We start from the raw sequence: 21240 nt of genomic DNA, 5'->3' as shown, positions 1-21240 counted from the left end.
TGGAAGGAAAGTTATGACCAACCTAGATAGCATATTCAAAAGCAGAGACATTACTTTGCCAACAAAGGTTCGTCTAGTCAGGGCTGTGGTTTTTCCAGTGGTCATGTATGGATGTGAAAGTTGGACTGTGAAGAAAGCTGAGTGCCAAAGAATTGATGCTTTTGAAGTGTGGTGTTGGAGAAGACTCTTGAGAGTCCCTTGGACTGCAAGGAGATCCAGCCAGTCAATTGTAAAGGCAGTCAGTCCTGGGTGTTCATTGGAAGGACTGATGCTGAAGCTGAAACTCCAATACTTGGGTCACCTGATGCAAAGAACTGACTCATTAGAAAAGACCCTGACACTGGGAAAGATTGAGGGCGGAAGGAGAAGGGGACAACAGAGGATGAGATGGTTGGAGGGCATCACTGACCCAATGGGGACATGAGTTTGAGTAAACTCTGGGAGTTGGTGATGGACAAGGAGGCCTGGTGTGCTGCGGTTTATGGGGTTGCAAAGAGTCAGACACAACTGAGCGACTGAAGTGAAACTGGATGGCTGATTCTGGTTGAGTTTTGACAGATAACAGCAAGATTCTGTAAAACAGTTATCCTTCAATAAAAAATAAATTAAAAAAAATCTGTTCAATATTAGCAATTCATTTTGATTTCCTTCTGACTAATTACATGGGTATAAATTTTACTTTCCCCAAAGGAAACTTTTAAAACAATGGATCTTATGCAGGGTCCATTTTAGGATCATGGTTCCTTTTCCCCCTCTTACCGCTAGGTGGCAGCAAGAAGCAGAAAAACCTGCATGAAAATGAAGCACATGTCCTTGTGTTGCAGGGGCTGTGTTCTTAGTCCTTTTTTTGTAATTGAAGTATAGTTGATTTACAGTGTTGTGTTAATTACTGCTATACAGCAAAGTGATTCAGTTATATATATGTGTCTATACACACTTCTTTTTTGTATTCTTCCCTATTATGGTTTATCATAGGATATTAAGTATAGTTCTCTGCTGTACAGTAGGACCTTGTTTGTTCATTCTGTATATAAGAAGTTACAGGTGCTGGCCCCCGCCTCCAGTGTCAGCCCTCCTCCCACCCTCCCTCTTAGCGAGTGTCAGTCTGCAACTGTTTCTGTTTCGCAGACAGGTTCATTTGTATCATATTTGCCGCTGTTGTTGTTTAGTCTCTCAGTCGTGTCCACCTCTCCGCAACCGCATGGACTCTAGCCTGCCAGGCTCCTCTGTCCATGGGGTTTCCCAGGCAGGATCTCTGCAGCGGGGTACCGTTGCCTTCTTCTCCAGGGGGTCGTTAGGCCACATATAAATGACAGCACGTGGCGTTCGTCTCTCTCCTTCTGACGGACTGTGTTTAGTATGATCATCTCAGCCGTGTTGCTGCAGGTGGCATTGTTTCCTCCTCCTCTGAGGCTGAGCAGTGTTCCACCGTGTACACGCCCCCCATCATCTTTATCCATTCACGTCGATGGACATTTACGTTGTCTCCAGGACTTGGCTGTTGTGAACCTGCTGCTGTGAACATAGTGGAGCACGCATCGTTTTGAACTACAGTTTCGTCTGAATAGATGGCCAGGAGTGCGACTGCTGGATCGTATGGTCATTCTGTTTTTAATTTTTTGAGGCACGTCATACTGTTCTCCACGGTTGCTGCACCAGCTTACATTCCCACCACCAGTGTAGGACAACAAGAACAGCATTTGTCATTTGTAGGCTTTTAAATGATGGCCATTTTGATCATTGTGTGGTGCTACTTCATTGTAGTTCTGATTTGCATTTCTCTAATAATTAGCCATGTTGAGCATCTTTTCATGTGCCTATTGGCCATCTGTAGGTCTATTTTGGAGAAATATTTGTAGGTCTGCCCATTTTTTGATTGAGTTGTTTCGGTTTCTTTGTTGTTGAGTTGTATGAGCTGTTTGTATATTTTGGAAATTAAGTCCTTGAGGGTGGCATCATTTGCAAATATTTTCTCCCATTCTATAGATTGTCTTTTCATTTTGTCCATGGTTTCCTTTGCTATGTAAAACCATTAACTTTCATTAGGTCCTATTTGAGGTTTTTTGCTTTGTCTTTTGGTTTATATTTCTTTTGCCTTGGAAGATCTAAGGAAGCATTGGTACAATTTAGAGCAAGGAATGTTTTGCCTATGATCTGTTCTGAGAGTTTTATGGTGTCATGTTTTATGTTCTGTAAACCATTTTGAGTTTATATTTGTGTATGGTGAGAGGATTTGTTCTAGCTTCATTGATTTACATGCAGCTATCCAATTTTCCCAACATTACTTTCTAAAGAAGCTGTCTTTTTCCCCTTGTATAGTCTTGCATCCTTTGTCAAAGATTACTGGTGTGTGGTTTAACTTCTGGTCTTTGGTTCTGTTTTATTGATCCATAAGTCTGTTGTTGTGCCAATATCACACTTTGATTACTATAGCTTTGTAGTATCATCTGAAGTCTGGAAGGGTTATGCTTCCAGCTTTACTCTTTTTCCTCAGGATTGCTTTGACAATTCTGGGTCTTTTATGGTTCCATATGAATTTTAGGATTATTTGTTGTAGTTCTTTGAGAAATGTCATGGGTAATTTGATAGGGATTGCATTAAATCTGTAGATTGCTTTGGGTCATATGGCCATTTGAACTGTGTGAATTCTTCCAGTCCAAGGGCATGGGATTACTTTACATTTCTTTCAGTCATCTTCAGTTTCCTTTTTTAATGTTCTATAGTTTCCAGCATGTAAGTCTTTCACCTCCTTGGTCAGGGTTATCCCTAAGTGTTTTATTTTGGGGTTTACTTTTTTAAAAGTTTTTGTTTGTTTTTTAAACATTCCTTTTCTGTTATGACTTTTTGGGGCTTCCCAGGTGGCTTAATGGTAAAGAATCCGCCTGCAGGAGACTCAGAAGACACGGGTTTGATCCATGAGTTGGGAAGATCCCCTGGAGAAGGAAATGGCAACCCACTCCAGTATCCTTGCCGGGAAACATTCCGTGGACAGAGGAGCCTGGCAAGCTTTAAGTCCGTGGAGTCACAAAGAGTCCAACACAACTGAGTGACTGAGCACACATTTTAGAAGGTGGTGGTGTTTTTTTCCATTCCCTTTCTGATATTTCACTGTTGGTATAAAGACATGCAGTTGATTTCTGTATGTTAATTTTGTATCCTGCTACCCTGCTCGGTTTATCAGTTCTAGTAGTTCTGTGTGAAGTATATAGGGTTTTCTATATGTATTTTCATCTGCATATAATGATAATTGTACCTTTTCTCTTCCAATCTGGATACCTTTTCTTTCTTTTTCCTGCCTAATTTCTGTGGCTAGGACTTCCAGTACTGTGTTGAATGGAAGAGGTGAGAGTGAGCATCCTTGTCTCATTCCAGAATTAGTGGGAAGGCTTTCAGCTTTTTACCATTGAATATTATATTGGCTGTGGATTTGTCATAAATTTATTATTGTGAGATATGTGTCCTTTATACACAGGGGCTGTGTTCTTGAGTTGGGTCCTAGGATCATGTTTTGCTTATACCTCTGACCTACAGTTCCATTTACTCAGCATTTCTAACTTTTTCTGAGCTAACTTAAGTATCCAAATATCTATTTAAAGCAGTACTTAGCCAGAATTTATAGAACACTGTGCAGTCAGCTTTAACAGTAAATCTTGAAGGAGAGGGAATGGAACATTGAAACTCAGAGATTGATAGAATTACCCTCCTTATTTTCTTGCTCATTGCACATGTGTGTCTACAGGTAGTTTCTTGCTGAGAGCTGGTGCCCTTGGCTCCCTTTGCACCCCACTCCCACCTGGGGATCAGGTACTTCTGCATTCAGCCCCATAGAGGGGGTGGGGTGGGTCTTTGTGGCCCTTCTCTGCAGCAGAAGACAGCAGCGCAGAATGTCCTGTGCTGTTCTCTGAAATCTACTTAATGATAATATTGAAAGCTGTTATTTGGAACTTTGTAAATAGCACCGTATAGATGCTTAGGGCTAGTGGGGGGTGTGGAATTGAGAATGGGGGATAAAGGATAAAAGATGTCACAGAAGGAAGCATCAGCAAGGAGCAGCCATGTGTAGAGGTTGCGTGTTGGTGCCTCTGTCAGTGGAGGAGTTGAGTCCTGGCAGCTGGAAGCAAAGCTGGGGAGATGCGGAAAGATGACACCACTTGTCTTCCCCACCTCCATTGCCATGCTCTCTCTGTGAAACGCCTGTCCTGAACTCTCAGGGTGCTCACTGCTCTACTGCTTGCATAGAGTGTTTATCTTATTCTGTAGCTATGTCCTAGAAGATTGGAAGCCCGTGGGACCGCCTCATTTGTCTTGATATCCCCACAGCACTTGTCCCTGACACATGGTAGACTCTTAATAAGGTTAGGTGAACAAATGCAGTTGAGGAGATGGGAGGTAAGGAACAATGCCAGGAAGATAGGACTGTATTGGAATTAGCGGTCCTGTTCAGAAGCGGTGGGGTCTGTGAGGGCTGGTGACTGGGTTCAGGGGGTGGAAGGTGCTCAGGGTTGGTGGGGAGGAGAGTAGGGCAAAAGGCAGAGGACCTGCGAGGCGTGTGAGGAAGCAGCCAGGCCTGGAGAGAAGGGGTGGAGCCAGCAGGGCACCTGAAAAGACTGGGGAGGGCATGGGAGTGCTGTGCTCTGAGAAGGAGCCTGGAGCGTGTGGTCAGCCCCCGACAGGGTCCAACCTACGCCAGCCAGGTCTCCTTCAGCTGCGAGCAGCAGAAATCCAAGTTAAACCAGCTTAAACGTAAGGAGGAATTCATTGGTTCCCGTGAGTGAAAAGTCCAGGGGGATGGCTGGTCTTAGGCATAACCTAGATCCCAGAACTCAAATGATATTCTCAAGAATGTATATATATATTCTGTGGCTCTTTCTCATTGGCTCCATTATCAGGCACACCCTCAGCTTAGATGACTCTGGGCCGCATCAGACTTGTGTCCTACAAAAAGACCTGCATGTGTCCAGGGAGTGACTCACTGACTGCAGCTGTGTTGCTTAGCCACAGCTGAGCTAGTCCTGATTCAGGCAAGGCCACAGGAAAGGAGAAGGGGAAGACAGCCCTGGAAGGGAAATGGGAGTGTGTTCCTGGAAGTGGAGAGTGTAAACTAGGCAAGCAGAATCGGCAGGAGAGTGTTCCAAGGGGTGCAGACCCTGGTCTAAGTCACCCTCAGAAGCAGAGGGATCACATACGTGGTGCTGTATATGTGAGTCACTCTTTTTCATGTTTTTCAGCATCTCCATGATACGGTTAAGAGGAATCTCGACAGTGCCACATCCCCTCAAAATGGTGATCAGCAGAATGGCTACGGAGATTTCTTTCCTGGGCACAAGAAGACGCGCCGAGAGGCCTCTCTGGGAGCTGCCGTCTCTTCCAACGGCCTGCCCCCGGCTTCCCCACTCGGCCAGCCCGACAAGCCTGGCCCTGAAGCCTTGCAGGCCACTGGGAAGCATGCACTGGGGCTGGACTCCATCAGCAAGAAGTGTCTGGCAGACTCGAGCCTCCACCTGAATGGAGGCAGCAACACTAGTGAGTCATTTCCCCTGAGCCTGAATAAAGAACTGAAACAGGAGCCCATGGATGACCTGCCTTGCATGATCGCAGGGGCCGGAGGCTCCATCTCTCAAGGCAACCTCATGCCTGACCTCAACCTCAATGAGCAGGAGTGGAAGGAGCTCATCGAGGAGCTGAACAGGTCAGTTCCTGATGAAGACATGAAGGATCTGTTCAATGAGGACTTTGAAGAGAAGAAGGACCCAGAGTCTTCTGGTTCTGCCACACAGACCCCCCTGGCACAGGACATTAATATTAAGACGGAATTCTCTCCAGCGGCCTTTGAACAGGAACAGTTAGGCTCTCCACAAGTGAGGGCTGGGTCTGCAGGACAGACCTTTATGGGGCCTTCATCTGGCCCTGTGACCACAGATTCACCCAGCCTCGGGGGCTCCCAGCCCCTCTTCCTCACCACTGGTCAGCCTGGAGTGGATAGCCCCAGTCCCAGCCTGATGCCGGCATCAGCCCAGGCCCAGAATGCACAGAGAGCCCTCTCCAGTGTGGTGCTGCCTAGCCAGGGCCCAGGCGGAGGCTCAGAGCTGTCCTCTGCCCACCAACTCCAGCAGATCGCTGCCAAGCAGAAGCGTGAGCAGATGCTCCAGAACCCGCAGCAGGCTGCCCCAGCACCCGCTCCAGGCCAGATGTCCACGTGGCAGCAGACAGGCCCTGCCCACAGTCCCTTAAATGCCCCTTACCCCGTGGAAAAGCCAGCCAGCCCTCCTGGTTACAAGCCAGACTTCACCACTTCCAAACTGCTCATGATGCCCAGTGTCAACAAGAGCTCCCCTCGACCTGGAGGCCCCTACCTCCAGCCCAGCCATGTGAGCCTCCACCAGCCGCCAAGTAACTTGAATCAAAACCCCGTGGCTAGCCAAGGCTCGGTGCTGGACTATGGCAACACCAAGCCCCTTTCTCACTACAAAGCAGACTGTGGACAAGGCGGCCCTGGGGCTGGCCAGAGCAAGCCGGCCCTGATGGCTTATCTTCCCCAGCAGCTGCCTCATCTTAGCAGTGAGCAGAGCTCCTTATTTCTGATAAAACCAAAGCCAGGAAATATGCCCTTCCGATCACTGGTTGCACCTAGCCAGGTGAGCACGGGTCTTTGCTCCGATACTCTGCATTCACATCCACCCACTGAGTGGTTTTTCAGGTCCCAGATAGTTGGGGAACAAAGGGAGTAAGTGAGCAGCTACTTTTTGACTTCCAGCCCCCTTGGGAATGAAAATCAATCAAGCAAACCAGGATTGACTCTCAGTAGAATAGGATAGAACCCCTTGCACTTGGCCTGGTGTCTCTCTCATGCCACACAACTTAAATCATTCGTGGCCGTGTTTTGAAGGTAAAGATCACATTTAATGTCCTTAGAGGCTCTGTTTTTTTTCTTTTTTAAACAAACTTTCAGATATGTATGTTCAAAATGCCCTAAGTTTTAGTAAGCTTATAGCATTTAGGTGAATGCTGCTTCCTAACAGGTCTCAAATACATGGTTATTTACTTAAGGCTCTCAAGCCTGGCAGAATCACTGGGTCTGAAGGGTGGAGGATGGTCGAGAACCGATTTATCATGATCATTGTCTGCGTTTCTACTCACATTCACGTTCTAAAGTGTCCCCCACCCCCGGGAGAGTAAACAAACAGCATTCCCAGCCTTCCTCAGAACCAGCGCTGGCTTCTGTCCACCGAGGTATGTCCTGGACTGCCTGCCCTCCACACTGCACATAGAGGGACCCACTGACACTGAGCTGACAGTCGTGTGACTTTGTAACAGTTGTATGACAGTTGTTTTGTCACGGTGCAGTGAGGTATCTCCTTCCTTTCGCTACTGTAAGTAAAAGGCTGCAGTGAATGAACCTTTGTGTATTTGTAACACTAACATTTTAAACTCATCAGATTTCCTGTACAGATATCGCTAGATAAATTAAAATTATTTCCAAAAATAAATAAACTCATCAGTGGCCACAGGACTGGAAAACGTCAGTTTTCATTCCAATCCCAAAGAAACACAATGCCAAAGAATGTTCAAACTACTGCACAGTTGCACTCATCTCACACACTAGCAAAGTAATGCTCAAAATTCTCCAAGGCAGGCTTCAACAGTATGTGAACCAAGAACTTCCAGATGTTCAAGCTGGATTTACAGAAGGCAGAGCAACCAGAGATCAAATTGCCAACATCCTTTGGATCATCAAAAAAGCAAGAGAGTTCCAGAAAAACATCTACTTCTGCTTTATTGACTTACGCCAAAGCCTTTGACTATGTGGATCACAACAAACTGTGGGAAATTCTTCAAGAGATGGGAGTACCAGACCACCCTATCTGCCTCCTGAGAAATCTTTACGCAGGTCAAGAAGCAACAGTTAGAACTGGACATGGAACAACAGAGTGGTTCCAAATAGGGAAAGGAGTACGTCAAGGCTGTATATTTTCACCCTGCTTATTTAACTTATATGCAGAGTACATCATGAGAAATGCCATGCTGGAGGAAGCTGGAATCAAGATTGCTGGGAGAAATATCAATCACCTCACATACGCAGATGACACAAAACTTATGGCAGAAAGTGAAGAAGAACTAAAGAACCTCTTGATGAGAGTTAAAGAGTTGGCTTAAAACTCAACATTCAGAAATCTAAGATCATGGCATCTGGTCCCATCACCTCATGGGAAATAGATGAAAAAACAGTGGAAACAGTGACAGACTTTTTTGGGCGCTCCACAATCACTGCAGATGGTGACTACAGCCATGAAATTAAAAGACACTTGCTCCTTGGAAGGAAAGCTATGACCAATCTAGACAGCATATTAAAAAGCAGAGACATTGCTTTGCCAACAAAGGTCTGCCTAGTCAAAGGTATGGTTTTTCCAGTGGTCATGTATGGATGTGAGAGTTGGACTATAAAGAAAGCTGAGCACCGAAGAATTGATGCTTTTGAACTGTGGTGTTGGAGAAGACTCTTGAAAGTCCCTTGGACTGCAAGAGATCAAACCAGTCAATCCTAAAAGTAATCAGTCCTGAATATTTGTTGGAAGAACTGATGCTGAAGCTGAAACTCCAATACTTTGGCCACCTGATGTGAAGAACTGATTCATTGTAAAAGACCCTGGTCCTGGGAAGGATTGAAAGCAGGAGAAGGGGATGACAGAGGATGAGATGGTTGGATGGCATCACTGACTCGATGGACAAGAGTTTGAGCAAGCTTCGGGAGTTGGTGATGAACAGGGAAGCCTGGCGTGCTGCAGTCCGTGGGGTCGCAAAGAGTTGGACGCAACTGAGCTACTGAACTGAACATTTTAAAAATAGAAAAACTCGATGCTAGTAATAGCTGAGGAAATTGACATGTTTCAGATCATAGTAAGGATGTGTAAATGGGCACAGTGCTTTCAGAAAGTAATTTGACATTAAATAGTTTGCATAAGCCATAAAAATGTTTGTAAACATTGACACATTATACCCCTGCAAGAAATAATACCAGAAAAAGAAAAAGAAGAATGTTAAGTACAAGATATTCATTGCGTGATTATTTCTAATAGCCAAAAACTGAAAGCAGTGTAAGTGTCTCTCAGTGGAAGAATGTGTGTGTAATGGCCATCCTTCTACTTATTTCAGCCACTATATTGCCACATGGGCAGAGGAGCCTGGTGGGCTACAGTCCCTGGACACAGCTCAGTGACTAAACAACAACAACATATCTGACAGAAGCCAAGCAGTCTGTTCCCAGGAAAATGCTGTTCATAGGTGGACAACCCGTACAAGCCCTGTTGGTTCAGGGACAGCCCTGCCTCCAGGGGCCCAAGGTTTGCACACTCGGTGTAGCCTCTCCATCAACCAGTGTCCCTCAGAAACTTCTTCTCTGGGGGCCTGTCTGTGCCCATGCATTCCAGTAAGGGAGCATTTACAAGCTGCAGTTGCTTTTGGAACTGGGTATGCAGGTAATACAAGTGTAAGCCACTGGTGAATTGTAGGAAACAAAGCTAACACTCAGCTACTAACTGTTCGTTGCCGTGCCTTGGCACTCAGGTGTCAGTGCTTTTGGTCTCCAGCCCTGCCTTGCAGTGTTGCTGCTCTGGAGTCACATGCCAAAAGAGCAGCGGCTTCAAAAGAGAGCCTGGAGCCAGGCTCTCACAAGACAGAGCTCGTCCGCTCTGATCAGGGCTTAGAGTCCTCGGTGTGTCCCGCCTGACTTGAGGCCCCCTTGTTTCTGTTGACAGGACCAGAACCCTCCCAATGTCCCTGTACCAACCCAGGCTGCCAGTGTGGGGACTCAGCCGCCTGCTGTTTCCGTGGCCAGCACGCACAGTAGCACCTCCTATCTCAGTAGCCAGCAGCAGGCAGCGGTAATGAAGCAGCATCAATTGCTTTTGGACCAACAGAAACAGAGGGAGCAGCAACAAAAACATTTGCAGCAACAGCAGTTTTTGCAAAGACAACAGCACCTTTTGGCAGAACAGGTAAAGAGAAAGGCGGGAGAAAACCCTGCCCCCACCCCTTCCCGTGTTTGCCTGCCTCCCAGGTCGCGGCAGTGGCTGCAAGCTTCGGTATGTATGTGTGTGGATTTGTGCTTATTTGTATGTCTGGTTTTAGAGTACTCTGGGAAACAGGAGTGTGCTATTTCTCAGACAGTGGTAGCCTGTGTCAGAGCAGCTTTATGTCACTTAGTGGGAATTAATGAAAGTGGAATCGCAATGTATTAGAACCATTTTTCCAGCAGCTACCAAAGCACTGAGCTCACTGATCCACCAATTTTCTGTGAGATCCTGCTTTGTTGTAGTTTGCTATAAGGCAGAACATAAAGTAGGGAAATGAAGATATCCCTGAGGTCCTGGGATTCGAGAACCCCAGGTTGTCAGGGACTGACAACCCCCTCCTAGTCCTGCAGTTTGTTCGCCCCCTTGGTCATCAGATTGTCCTACGCAGATTCCAAGGTTACAGGAATTCTCAGGACTTTAAATTACATCCTTAAGACAGAAGAGAACTAGTTACCCAGAGGATAAAGTTGATTGAGGATGACTTTAAAACCCACATTACTGCCTCAGTTTCACCATGTTTTAAATAACAGCTTTTGGGGATATAATTCACATGACATACAATTCACCCATTTAAAGTATACAATTCAAATGGTTTCCAGTTTAGTCAGAGTTACACACCATCACCATAACCAGTTTTAGAACATTACCTAAAAGAAACCCTGTACCCATTAAAAAGTTATTCCTTCATCTTCCTAAGCCTAGGCAGCCACTATCTACTTTTTATCCCTGTAGATTTGCCTGTTTGGGACATTTCATATAAAGCATTCGGGATTGAGCCATACTGTCTGGTGTATCAGAACTCCATTCCTTTCTGTGGCTCCTTAGATCTGACCCATCATTCTGTGTCATACTGTTTATTAAGAATCCCCCAAATGAGATTCTGAACATTATCTCCACAGGAATCCCTCTGAGTAACAAACTTGGACAATTTACTTTTCTCTGATCGCTTTGTTTTTGTTTTATGTGGGTCTTGCTTTCTGTTGATCTTGGCATTTTCTAGGAGAAGCAGCAATTTCAGCGCCATCTGACCCGCCCGCCACCCCAGTACCAAGACCCAACACAGAGCACCTTCCCACAGCAGGTTGGACAGTTCACAGGTGAGGAGTGTTTGAGACGATGATGTGGGGCAGGGGAGGCAGGTGCTGAGCAGACATTCCCCTCGTGCTGACTTCCTGCTGTGCTCAGCTTTCCAGTACAGGTGCCAGATGGACTTCCACGCTCCTGTAGCTTCAGTCTGCATAAGGAGCCTGGCTCTCTGGGTGCCCTGTAGGTCAGCCAGACAAGGACAGAAGCAGGCTGCTTTGGCTGGGTCCCTGGCTGTATAGTCGTTTAAGGCAAAATCATCTCTAGTTGATAGATATCTTATCCATAGGAAGTGGCTTCTGTAATTCTTAAGAAAGTTCTTTGCTTCTACTGTTATGTGTCTCTTTAAAAAATGATCTTGTCCTATTTTCCAGATAAGGAGAAACTTCATGCACTTGTGGCCTTTTGCTTCTTTCTTCTTTCTGTCTACTCATGTTGGTGTCAGCAGCAGACAGTTGATCTGGTGGGGGCAGGAAGCATTCTGAAGTTTCAGCTGTCATGTCTCAGATATGTGAGAGAACCTGACCAGCATTGCTCAGGCTGTTGCTCTAGGAATAGAGAGTTCAGTTGATAGATGCAGAAAAGTCCAGGCCATACTTGCTTTCCTAGCTCTTGGACTATCTTCAAAACCTGTGCTTTCCTCGGTCAGTGCCTCTTGCTATAGCAGGTCCTGATGCAGTTGCCCACAGCCGCGCTTCCAGAGGAGGCTGAGTGGGTTTTATGTTACGCTGACAGGACCAGGGGATTGAAGTCTGGGCAGCTCAGAAGATGAGCCTTGGCCAGCTTTCCTGCCTTCACCCCATTTAATGTTGCTGTGTGTTATCAGTGGGAAAGAAGTGGATTATTTCAGCATTTCTCTCTTTTTCAACTCAGTTTTTAGTTAGGTGCTAATGGAAAGCAGAAGAGGATAAACAAAGTGTACTCCGTTATGGCCAGCTCCTGAGCAGCCCCTCCTGCGCACATGGGGAGCATCTCCGTCAGTGCGGTCACCACAGCACTGCTTGGGACAGAGCCCCAGCTGGCAGGTTCCCCGAGCACACGCCCTCTGTGCCCCCAGCACGGCCTGCGCCGCAGAGCAGGCGCTCGGTACACGTCTTCTGATGGCCTCCCTCCCGCACCCTGCGGTACCACGTCGTGTGGGCCCTCATCCGAGTGGTCCTGTCAGTCCCTGGCTGGCGAGGTCTAAACCAGCCACAGTCCAGTTACCCTGCAGCCCTACAGCCCTGTCCCCATATGGGGGCTGCAGCTCTGAATCTGGCCAAGACTATCTCTTCCTTTTATCCCAGACACTTTCCCCACAACCTAGCCACCGAGTTTGCCCCTTCCTCTGTGCCTTTTTTTTTTTTTCTTTTAATGTACCTGTCTTAATCTCCTTATTGCGGGCTCCATTCCACCCTGTGGGGAACCTTTGGCCCCCAGGGCTCTCTTCATTAAGGTTGCAGTGATCATGAGGTATCTGGTGAGGTATCAGAACACTGACTTTGCCTTTCATGCCTGTAGGGTAGCAGTTGTCGCGTGGGTCTTAGATGTCTCTCCATAGTGGTGGTGAAGAAACACTAGCTTGGCTGACAGCACTTTCTCTGCCTTCTAGGGTCCTCTTCTGCCATGCCTGGCGTGAACACCTTGGGTCCATCTAACTCCAGCTGTCCCCGAGTGTTCCCTCAGGCTGGGAACCTGATGCCAATGGGCCCTGGACACACTTCAGTTTCTTCTCTCCCCTCAAACTCAGGCCAGCAGGACCGGGGTGTGGCTCAGTTCACTGGCTCCCAAAGCATGCCACAGAGCAGCCTCTACGGCATGACTTCCAGCATAACCCAGATAGTTCCCCAGCCTCCACCACAGGCCACCAACGGACATGCCCACATTCCACGGCAGACCAGCGTGGGCCAGAACACCTCAGTTTCAGCTGCCTATGGACAGAACTCACTGGGGAACTCTGGTCTCTCCCAGCAGCACAGTAAGGGGACCCTGAACTCGGGTTTAACTAAGCCACAGGTCCCAAGGGTATCAGCAGCCATGGGAGGCCAGAATTCCACGTGGCAACATCAGGGAATGCCAAACCTGAGCGGCCAGCCCCCGGGAAACAGCACCGTAAGCCCATTCACCGCAGCCTCCAGTTTCCACCTGCAGCAGGCCCACCTGAAAATGTCCAGCCCGCAGTTCTCTCAGGCGATGCCCAGCAGGCCCATGGCCCCCATGAGCTCAGCAGCTGTGGCAGGGTCCATGCTGCCCACTGTGAGCGCACAGCAGAGGACCAGTGCCCCTGTGCCAGCACCTCCCCAGGGAGCCCCGCAGCAGGGCTTGTCGGGCCTGAGCCCGGCGGGGCCTGAGCTGGGGGCCTTCAGCCAGAGCCCTGCCCCAGCCATGGGCGGCCGGCCAGGCCTGCACTGTGCCCAGGCCTACCCCGTGCGGACCGCAGGCCAGGAGCTGCCCTTCGCCTACAGCGGGCAGCCGGGCAGCGGCGGGCTGGCCAGCATGGCTGGGGACGCCGACCTGATCGACTCCCTGCTGAAGAACAGGACTTCCGAGGAGTGGATGAGCGATCTGGACGACCTCCTCGGGCCTCAGTAGCAGGAGGATTTGTGGTGGTTTCAGTGTTCACACAGCCTGTATTTTTGTTCTCAGATTCAAGAAAGAGGAACTACTTTGGACCAAAAGCCCACAGCCCAGGGAGCCGGGCAGGCGGAGCTAGAGCCGCGGAGCCGAGGCCTGGTCCTCCCGGGACCGTGGGGCCCACGGCTCCCAGCCAGCAGTTGGGATGTCAGGCTGGCCCCCCCACCTGCAGGTGTCACTGAATGGGGTTGGGACAGCAGGACTGGGTTCTACGGGGGTTTTTTTATCCAGAAGACCAAAAAGCCAACCGTAAAACCCCACGATGCCAGCTTTATAAAAATTTGTGCTATCGTTTTGATCTAATCCAAGATTTCTCCACTTTGCCCAGTGTTGGGACAGATTTTTGTTGAAACTTTATAGTGGAACTATTTGCAATTTGTAGCATAGAAAAGATTTTTTAAAGGTTTTAAGGTTTTAAAACAGATTAGGGTAGGTGGTTAAAATCTATAAGTGGCATTGGAAACTTAGGGTTTCCTTTTGATTAAGAGCCTTTTTTATTCCTGCTCTTTGTCAGCCTTCAGGACAAAGAGAGGCTCACTGGAAACTTGCATGTGCCAAAAAGGAACAGGATGCCGTGAGAAGCAGAGCTAGTGGCAGAGATGCGGTCGTTACTGCAGCCCCGCGTTCTCCCAGAATGCTGTTCTTCCAGGTTGGCATTTAGGAGGACCTGGGCTGAGGAATCCCTTCCTCCCATGTTTTCAGAGCAGGACCCCAGGCTAAAGGCTGAAATACAAACTGGGGTTCCTGTGTCTCTTTTGTTGTGACTCCTCACCTTTTGCAGTTTCTCTGGAGACTCGTATTTAATGTATTAGGAAGGTGATCATTGTTGAGTTGTGCACAGATGTCTTTTCTTTCACCCTATCTTCATTTCCCATAACCGTTCTTCCTGCCTCCTGTTCTTTATTTCTCCAGCCCAAGTGGAAAACCTCCTTATGGCACTAATTTACTAGATTGGAGAGGAAAAGAGTCATTAGAATTCCCCAGGGAACCCTAGCGTTGTAAGGAGGTGGGTGTCCCCTCCCCAGAAAGCAGAGGTTCAGGGGAAGGAGGGAAAAGGACACAGGCCAGAGGAAGGGACCCCGCTCCATTCTGCTCCTGCTGCCACTGCCTCTTCAGACGACTTGCACTTTTTAGAGAGAATTGCTTTGTAACACTAACACATCCTTTCTAAAAATTCAAGTGGATTTCTCTTTTAAGGTCTATGACTGTTTAGGTCTTGACTAAGCTAAGAGTCCACATAGTATTACCTGTGGGCTGTTTGTGGAAAGTGAAGACGGAGAGAGCACTTCAATATAGCAAAAGCAAAATGGTAAGCGTAGGGTGAAACTCTTTGAAATGGAATATTGGAGGGAAAATAGTACAGTGAAAAGAGTGGCTTATATGCAGAATGATCTCTGGCGAAATCACCGCCCCATTTTTATTTCCCTGGAGTTTGAACATGGATAATTCAGGGAGTATCATATGTAAAGAATTGAGCCAAGCAAAATGCTCATGCGAGCAGCCTGAGTGGCTTTGGGGGGTGAGGGCTCGCGCATTGGCCGTTACTCTGCACCAGCAGTGCCTTTCGTGGGGGTGCTTGGACCCGCAGGTCTCCTCCAGCAGCCACTTGCCGCTGAGTGGCCATGGGGCCGTTTCCCTTTTATCTCCCTCGCAGCCTTCCCCGGAGGCTGAACATAGCTCAGAGAAAGGGATGCATCATCAAGCCAGTGAAGACGCCGCCCTCTGAGTGAGTTCCCGAATCTGAAGGGGAAGAGGGTGACTTCAGTGGGTTTTTTTTTTTTACCAAAAATAGCGGGCTGGAGGCTGGTGGTGGGTGCCTGTTCCTCTCCCGGTCTCCCTCTGGCTGCGCTCACCTCTGTCCTCGGCACTCACACCTCTGCCCCCCGTGGGGAGGGCTGCCCCCGCCTTAGTCCTGGGCCACCTGGACCGACGGCAGGCTTCTCACCTGCTGCAGTGTCGGAGCAATAAATGTGATGCTTGGGGCCCCCGGGAGCTGCCAGTGGCTTTATTTATGAACCTGGTTTTTGGGTAGTCAGGGGAGGAGACAGCTCCACGTGAGTGCAAATCCCCATCTTCCAGGAGCCATGACGCAAAAGTAAAGGGTGCTCGGACTTTTGTTATACACATTTGCTTTGTGTAAATAAATGTTTACAATTTTATATTAAAGATGGAATACGCGTTAGAGCTTCTGACTGTATATTTTTTACTTTTATAGATTTAAAAACTATGATCCTTTATATATGTGTTTTGGGGGCTATAAGTTTTATGACAAACAGTTGGTATTGTTAACTTTTTACTGTCATCAAAGTACATAGAAATTCTATTAATTCCCTTATTTTACTTCCTTAACTCTGGTATACACCAAAAAGAAGTCTTTACTTTCCTGTTTTATCACTATAAAATAATAAAAGTATTTTGCTAGTATGGAAACTGCCCACGTATTTTACTTCACATGGCCACGCCAACAAGGCAGGAGGCGGACCAGCGCACAGCTGCTTTGTTCGGTGGTAGTGTGATTTAGCTGCTTTCTTAATGGACATGGGTGGTGGGGGTGTTGGGTTTGGTTTCCCTCAGAGTGACTTTTACTTTTGATGCTGCTAAGTCACTTCAGTCATGCCTGACTCTGTGCGACCCCATGGATGGAAGCCTACCAGGCTCCCCGTCCCTGGGATTCTCCAGGCAGGAACACTGGAGTGGGTTGCCATTTCCTTCTCCAACGCATGAAAGTGAAAAGTGAAAGTGAAGTCGCTCAGTCGTGTCCGACTCTTCGAGACCCCACCATGGACTGCAGCCTACCAGGCTCCTCCGTCCATGGGATTTTCCAGGCAAGAGTACTGGAGTGGGGTGCCATTGCCTTCTCCGTTACTTTTGATAGATAGATAGAAAATTAGCACTGACTTTGCCCAGGGCCGCCAGTCTCTCCCGTCTGGCTCATCCATGTCCTGTGTCTAATGTGAGGAAAGTTGGACCAGATAACTCAGGGATACCTTAGGTCCTTAGCAGTTCAAATGTTTCACTTAAAACCCTTGGGTTTATTGTCAGTGCAGTTCTCTGGGTCTTGTTTCATTTCCTTTTTTATTGTAAGAATGCGTGTGCTCTGGCACGTTCACCCCCTCACTCCTGTCGGTATCACATTGTCAAGGGCATCAAATGGAGACACACCAGGAACCTGGAAAGCGCGTCTTCTCAGTGACCTCTCACCTCAGGCACAGGCTGGAAGAGGGTCAGGCCTGGAGAAGCTGAAGCTCTCGGAAGAGCAGGAGAGAGCAGCCTTCAGGGAGGAAGCCTGTCACGTGGTGGAATTAAAGGTTTGATTAACTCTGATGAAGCCCTGAATGTAGGGCACAGGGAAGGGAAGAGCACCAGACTCATGAAGTCTTGGCTGAGAACGCACAGAACGTGTGCAGGGGGCGGGGGGTTCGCTCTCCTTAGTGGTCAGAGAAGTCCGAAACAGAACAAAAGCGAGGCAGTTGTGCTGGTCAGAGCAACGGAGGTAAGAGTGGCGTCTGCAGCGTGATGAGGCAGGCTGCGTGCGGTACGACGTTCTTTGTGGGAAGAGATTTTGAAAAAGGTAGTAAGCTCCTTTAAAATGTTCATGCCATCTGTCCACCCCAGCAATTCCAACTCTGAGAAGCCATCCTTGAAAACAAATCCAGGAGCAGAGAAAGTTGCTGACATGGAACAGGAAAGTTGCTGTTCCTGGTAGTAGTATTTGTAACGGCAGAGAACTAGGAGAATCTGACAGAGCTGTCAGAAGGGGTTAGTTAAGAAAGTTGCCGTACTTCCACGATGAGATATTATATGTATATGTGTGTGTGTATATATATATATATTTTTTAATATTCAGAAGGTTTTTAAAAAATTTTAATTGGAGGGTGATTGGTTTACAGTGTTGGTTTCTGCTGTAAAACAGCGTGAATCAGCTATGCTGCTGCTGCTGCTTAGTCACTCAGTTGCATCTGACTCTTTGCAACCCCATGGGCTGTCGCCTTCCAGTCCACGGGGTTTTCCAAGCAAGAATACTGCAGTTGCCATTTCCTTCTCCAGGGGATCTTTCCAGACCAGGGATTGAAGCCGTGTCTCCTGCTTGGCAGGCAGATTCTTAACCACTGAGCCACCTGGGAAGCCCCGTATCAGCCCTAAGTATACATATAGTCCCTCCCTTTTGAGCCTCCCTACCTCCCCCTCATCCCACCCCCACCCCCACCCCCAAGTCATGGCAAAGTGCCAAGTTGACCTGCCTGGGCTGAGCAGCTGCTCCCACTATTTGGGAAGGATTTGAACATAGTAACTTTTAGTGCAGGTTTTATCAAGCTTCTGTTGAGTGCAAACAGAAAAACTGGCTAACAAAACCGTGAAAATTCCCTGCCCCCAGTCTGCTTTTTAGGTTACTAGGTAACTCGCAGAATCAAAGGAGATGTTGAACAGGCTAGGCCTCAGGAGTGCCAAGGGTAGGCAGTTCTGGTCTCTGCTGCTCAGCCGTCTTCCCATGTGTGTTGAGAGTCACCAGGCAGGCTTATGCGGAGGCAGGCTCGCTCACCTGCTGTGAGCGTGTGCTGTGCCTGGCCGGGCATTGTTTCAGGAGCAGGGAGTGCAGCTGCAGCGCGGGAGCGCAGGGCCCTGTTGCGGGGACTTCTAGTAGCATGTGGAAGGGGTGTCCTAAATGCGTGACTGGTTTCAAAATGAGGAAATGTCAGGAAGGGACTGAAGCAGTGATAAGATCGTGCTGGGGCTACCGGGAGGGAGGGGGTTGGGGGAGGCCTGAGAGGCTTGAGATGTGGTGGGCCCTGGACGGAGATAACTAACAGGCCGGCTGCCGTCGGGAGCCAGTGAGAGGCCTGGGGAAGTGCACTTCATAGCCACATGGAGTGGGAGAGGAAGTTCCCCAAAGGCGCTGTGCTACGTCGCTTCAGTCGTGTCCAACTCTGCAGCCCCATGGACTGTGGCCCTCTAGGCTCCTCTGTCCATGGGATTCTCCAGGCAAGAATCCTGGACTGGGTTGCCATGCCCTCCTCCAGGGGATCTTCCCAACCCAGGAATCAAACCTATGTCTCTTATGTCTCCTGGATTGGCAGGCGGGTTCTTTACCTCCAGTGCCACTTGGGAAGCCAGTCCCCAAAGGAAGAGGGTGCTGTTAACAGGAAAGAAGGAGTGCTGAGAGACCAAAATGAACAGATGCCTGAAAAATGTTCAATTAAAAACTGTCCCTCTCCAGGTGCCCCCAGCACTGCAGCATCCGGAGGCCTGTGCTACTCTGGGGTCTTTGCCAGTCCAGCCAGGGAGATGCTGAAGTTACGATAGGGTGCTGTGCTCATCCCTGTGGTGACTTCTGCCATCATTCGCGTGTTTATCAGTCAGCCTTAAGGCCAGTCAGCTGATGAGGGCACGGAAGTGGCAATGTAGCTGCAAAGCTGTTAAACGATGCAAAATGATGGTTGCCTGTGAACTTGCTCCAAGACTAACCAACTGAAAGCTCCGGGTCCTCCAGGACTGACACGGGAATGGTGGGTGATGTTTTAGAAACGGATCTGCACGTGGGATCAGTTTGCCCTACTGGACGTTTCCCTTTTGGTCTTCAAGCTGATGGCGCATCCGCCACTTTTCAGATAATTTGCCCTCTAAATGGTTGCAGTAAGCAGGGCTGCAGACCCTAGTTGGTACATGCAGAGCATTTCATGAAACTTAGGGGGAAATGGCTTCAGACCCTCACTCAAAGTGGAATCCAGCAGGACAAGGACAGGACACACGGATCCGCCTTGATACCAGTGTCCTGGAATGCAGGCTCAGGCAGCCCGCGCGAGAGAAGGAGAGGCCATCCACTGCAGAAACAGACCCGGCAACACACAGCAGCAAGCTGGCGAGGGGCTCTAGAGCCTTCTTCTGTCTGGTGGGGCTCGGCGGGGAGAGTCCCTGCTGCAGGTGACTCTGCGGGTCCTGGCTGACGGGCGCCTCACACGTGGGGGCTGTCAGGTCCACACCGGAAGTCCAAGCAGAAGGCTCCGTTTGTCTTTGTATCTGGAAAGCAGAACTTTTCCAGGTTATGGAAAGAAAAGCTGGGGTTCCCTGTACTTAAACTGTGAAGGAGCTAGCTCCACTTGATGCAGCTGAGGTGCGTGCTCACTGCCCTACCTTTGAACTTATCACCGCTGACCACCACCATCTCTCATCTTGAGTTTTAAGACTCTAGATTGGTTGCATACTGTCTTAGGTACTCCCTTCTTTTGTGTAACGCAGGGTGGAGCCCGACCACATACAGTCATCTTCAAAATCAAGAGCTGCATATGTTACTGTCCTTCCTACTATGTCATGTTACCATGGGAGTTAGAGACCAGGGGGTCCTTGCCCCCAAGTAGTAAGAAAGTCCAAATCTGCTTTATTAGCCATATCTCCCCCTGTGCCATTTCTTCTTTTGGATCCTTGCTTGTGCAGTAAAAGATGGCTTTTCTTAAACTCTGCTGCTGCCTCTCGTTCCTCCTGTTGAACCTGTCCAATCTCCTCTGTTGGCTCTTCTCTCCAGCCCCGCCATGGTGTTAAAGGAATATTAGAACAAGAGAGCAAGACGGTCTGAGCCCAGTCCTGCTCCCACAGACGATGCGAGCCCAGCTGCCTCTTTAGGACTGAGGGGCTCCTTTCACCAAATGCCGGGAATGCTGGCTGCCGCTGGCTCTCAGCTGTGTCCACCTTCGGTGGAAGGGAGCTGCCTTCCTTGCCTGTGGCTCAGGGGCGGCCCACCTCTGGAACCTGGCCCACATGGGGGTACAAAGGCCACTGGAGTGGGCTGCCATGTCTTCCTCCAGCGGATCCTCCTGACCCAGGGATCGAACCCACATCTCTCATGTTTCCTGCACTGTCAGGCAGGGTCTTTACCTCTAGTGCCACCTGGGAAACGCAAGATATAAAATACCACTTACATGAGGTATTTTAGTTAAATTCACAGAATCAGAGCTGAATGGTGGTGGCCAGGGGCTGGAGGAGGGGAAATGCTAATCAATGGGCGAAATGTTTCAACGAAGCAAGATGAAGAAACTCTAGAGGTCTCTATAACAACAATCAAGAACACTGTATTACACACTTAAAATTTTAAGAGGGTATGTTAAGTCTTCTTAATCAAAATAAAAATTTTAAAAGAACTATGGTGTCAGGGGATTATTCCTAGGGGCCATCCATCACCAATGCATTGAAGAAAGACTGACAAGCTAAGGATGACTAAGCACCAACTTAAGAAATCAAAGGGCCTGTTTGTCAGATTCTGAGAAGGGCGGACAGACTGAGGGGATCAGGGCAGGACTTGGGGGTTAAAAGTGCAGCTTGAACTTTCAGCCCACCAAATCTGCTACACAAAGGTTACTGTCATTGTTAGGAAGGAGAGGGATCCTGACACTTGGGGTGGGGGGTAACATCTGATTGATGCCCTAGAAAGTCTTGGAAGTCCAGGTCCCCGTGCAACCTCGAGGCCCACAAACACAGCCTGCTC

General features: G+C 48.6%; 1 protein-coding gene across 1 annotated transcript in view; it reads left to right on the top strand.

Moving 5' to 3' along the window:
- The window catches only part of MAML1 (mastermind like transcriptional coactivator 1), a 64239-nt gene extending 48043 nt beyond the window's left edge, over positions 1 to 16196 (top strand). The window contains exons 2-5 of the mRNA XM_055539171.1: positions 5229 to 6635; positions 9753 to 9992; positions 11071 to 11167; positions 12745 to 16196. Coding sequence (XP_055395146.1) covers positions 5229 to 6635; positions 9753 to 9992; positions 11071 to 11167; positions 12745 to 13724 — 2724 coding nt within the window. The 3' untranslated portion in view covers positions 13725 to 16196. The remainder of the gene's footprint in view (positions 1 to 5228; positions 6636 to 9752; positions 9993 to 11070; positions 11168 to 12744) is intronic.
- The last annotated feature ends 5044 nt before the right edge of the window (positions 16197 to 21240 follow it).

This window comes from Bubalus kerabau, chromosome 1 (genome assembly GCF_029407905.1).
Source record: "Bubalus kerabau isolate K-KA32 ecotype Philippines breed swamp buffalo chromosome 1, PCC_UOA_SB_1v2, whole genome shotgun sequence".
NCBI classification, from domain to species: domain Eukaryota; kingdom Metazoa; phylum Chordata; class Mammalia; order Artiodactyla; family Bovidae; genus Bubalus; species Bubalus kerabau.
Note: the sequence above shows the minus strand (reverse complement) of the source record. Positions and strands in the feature narration are given on the sequence as shown.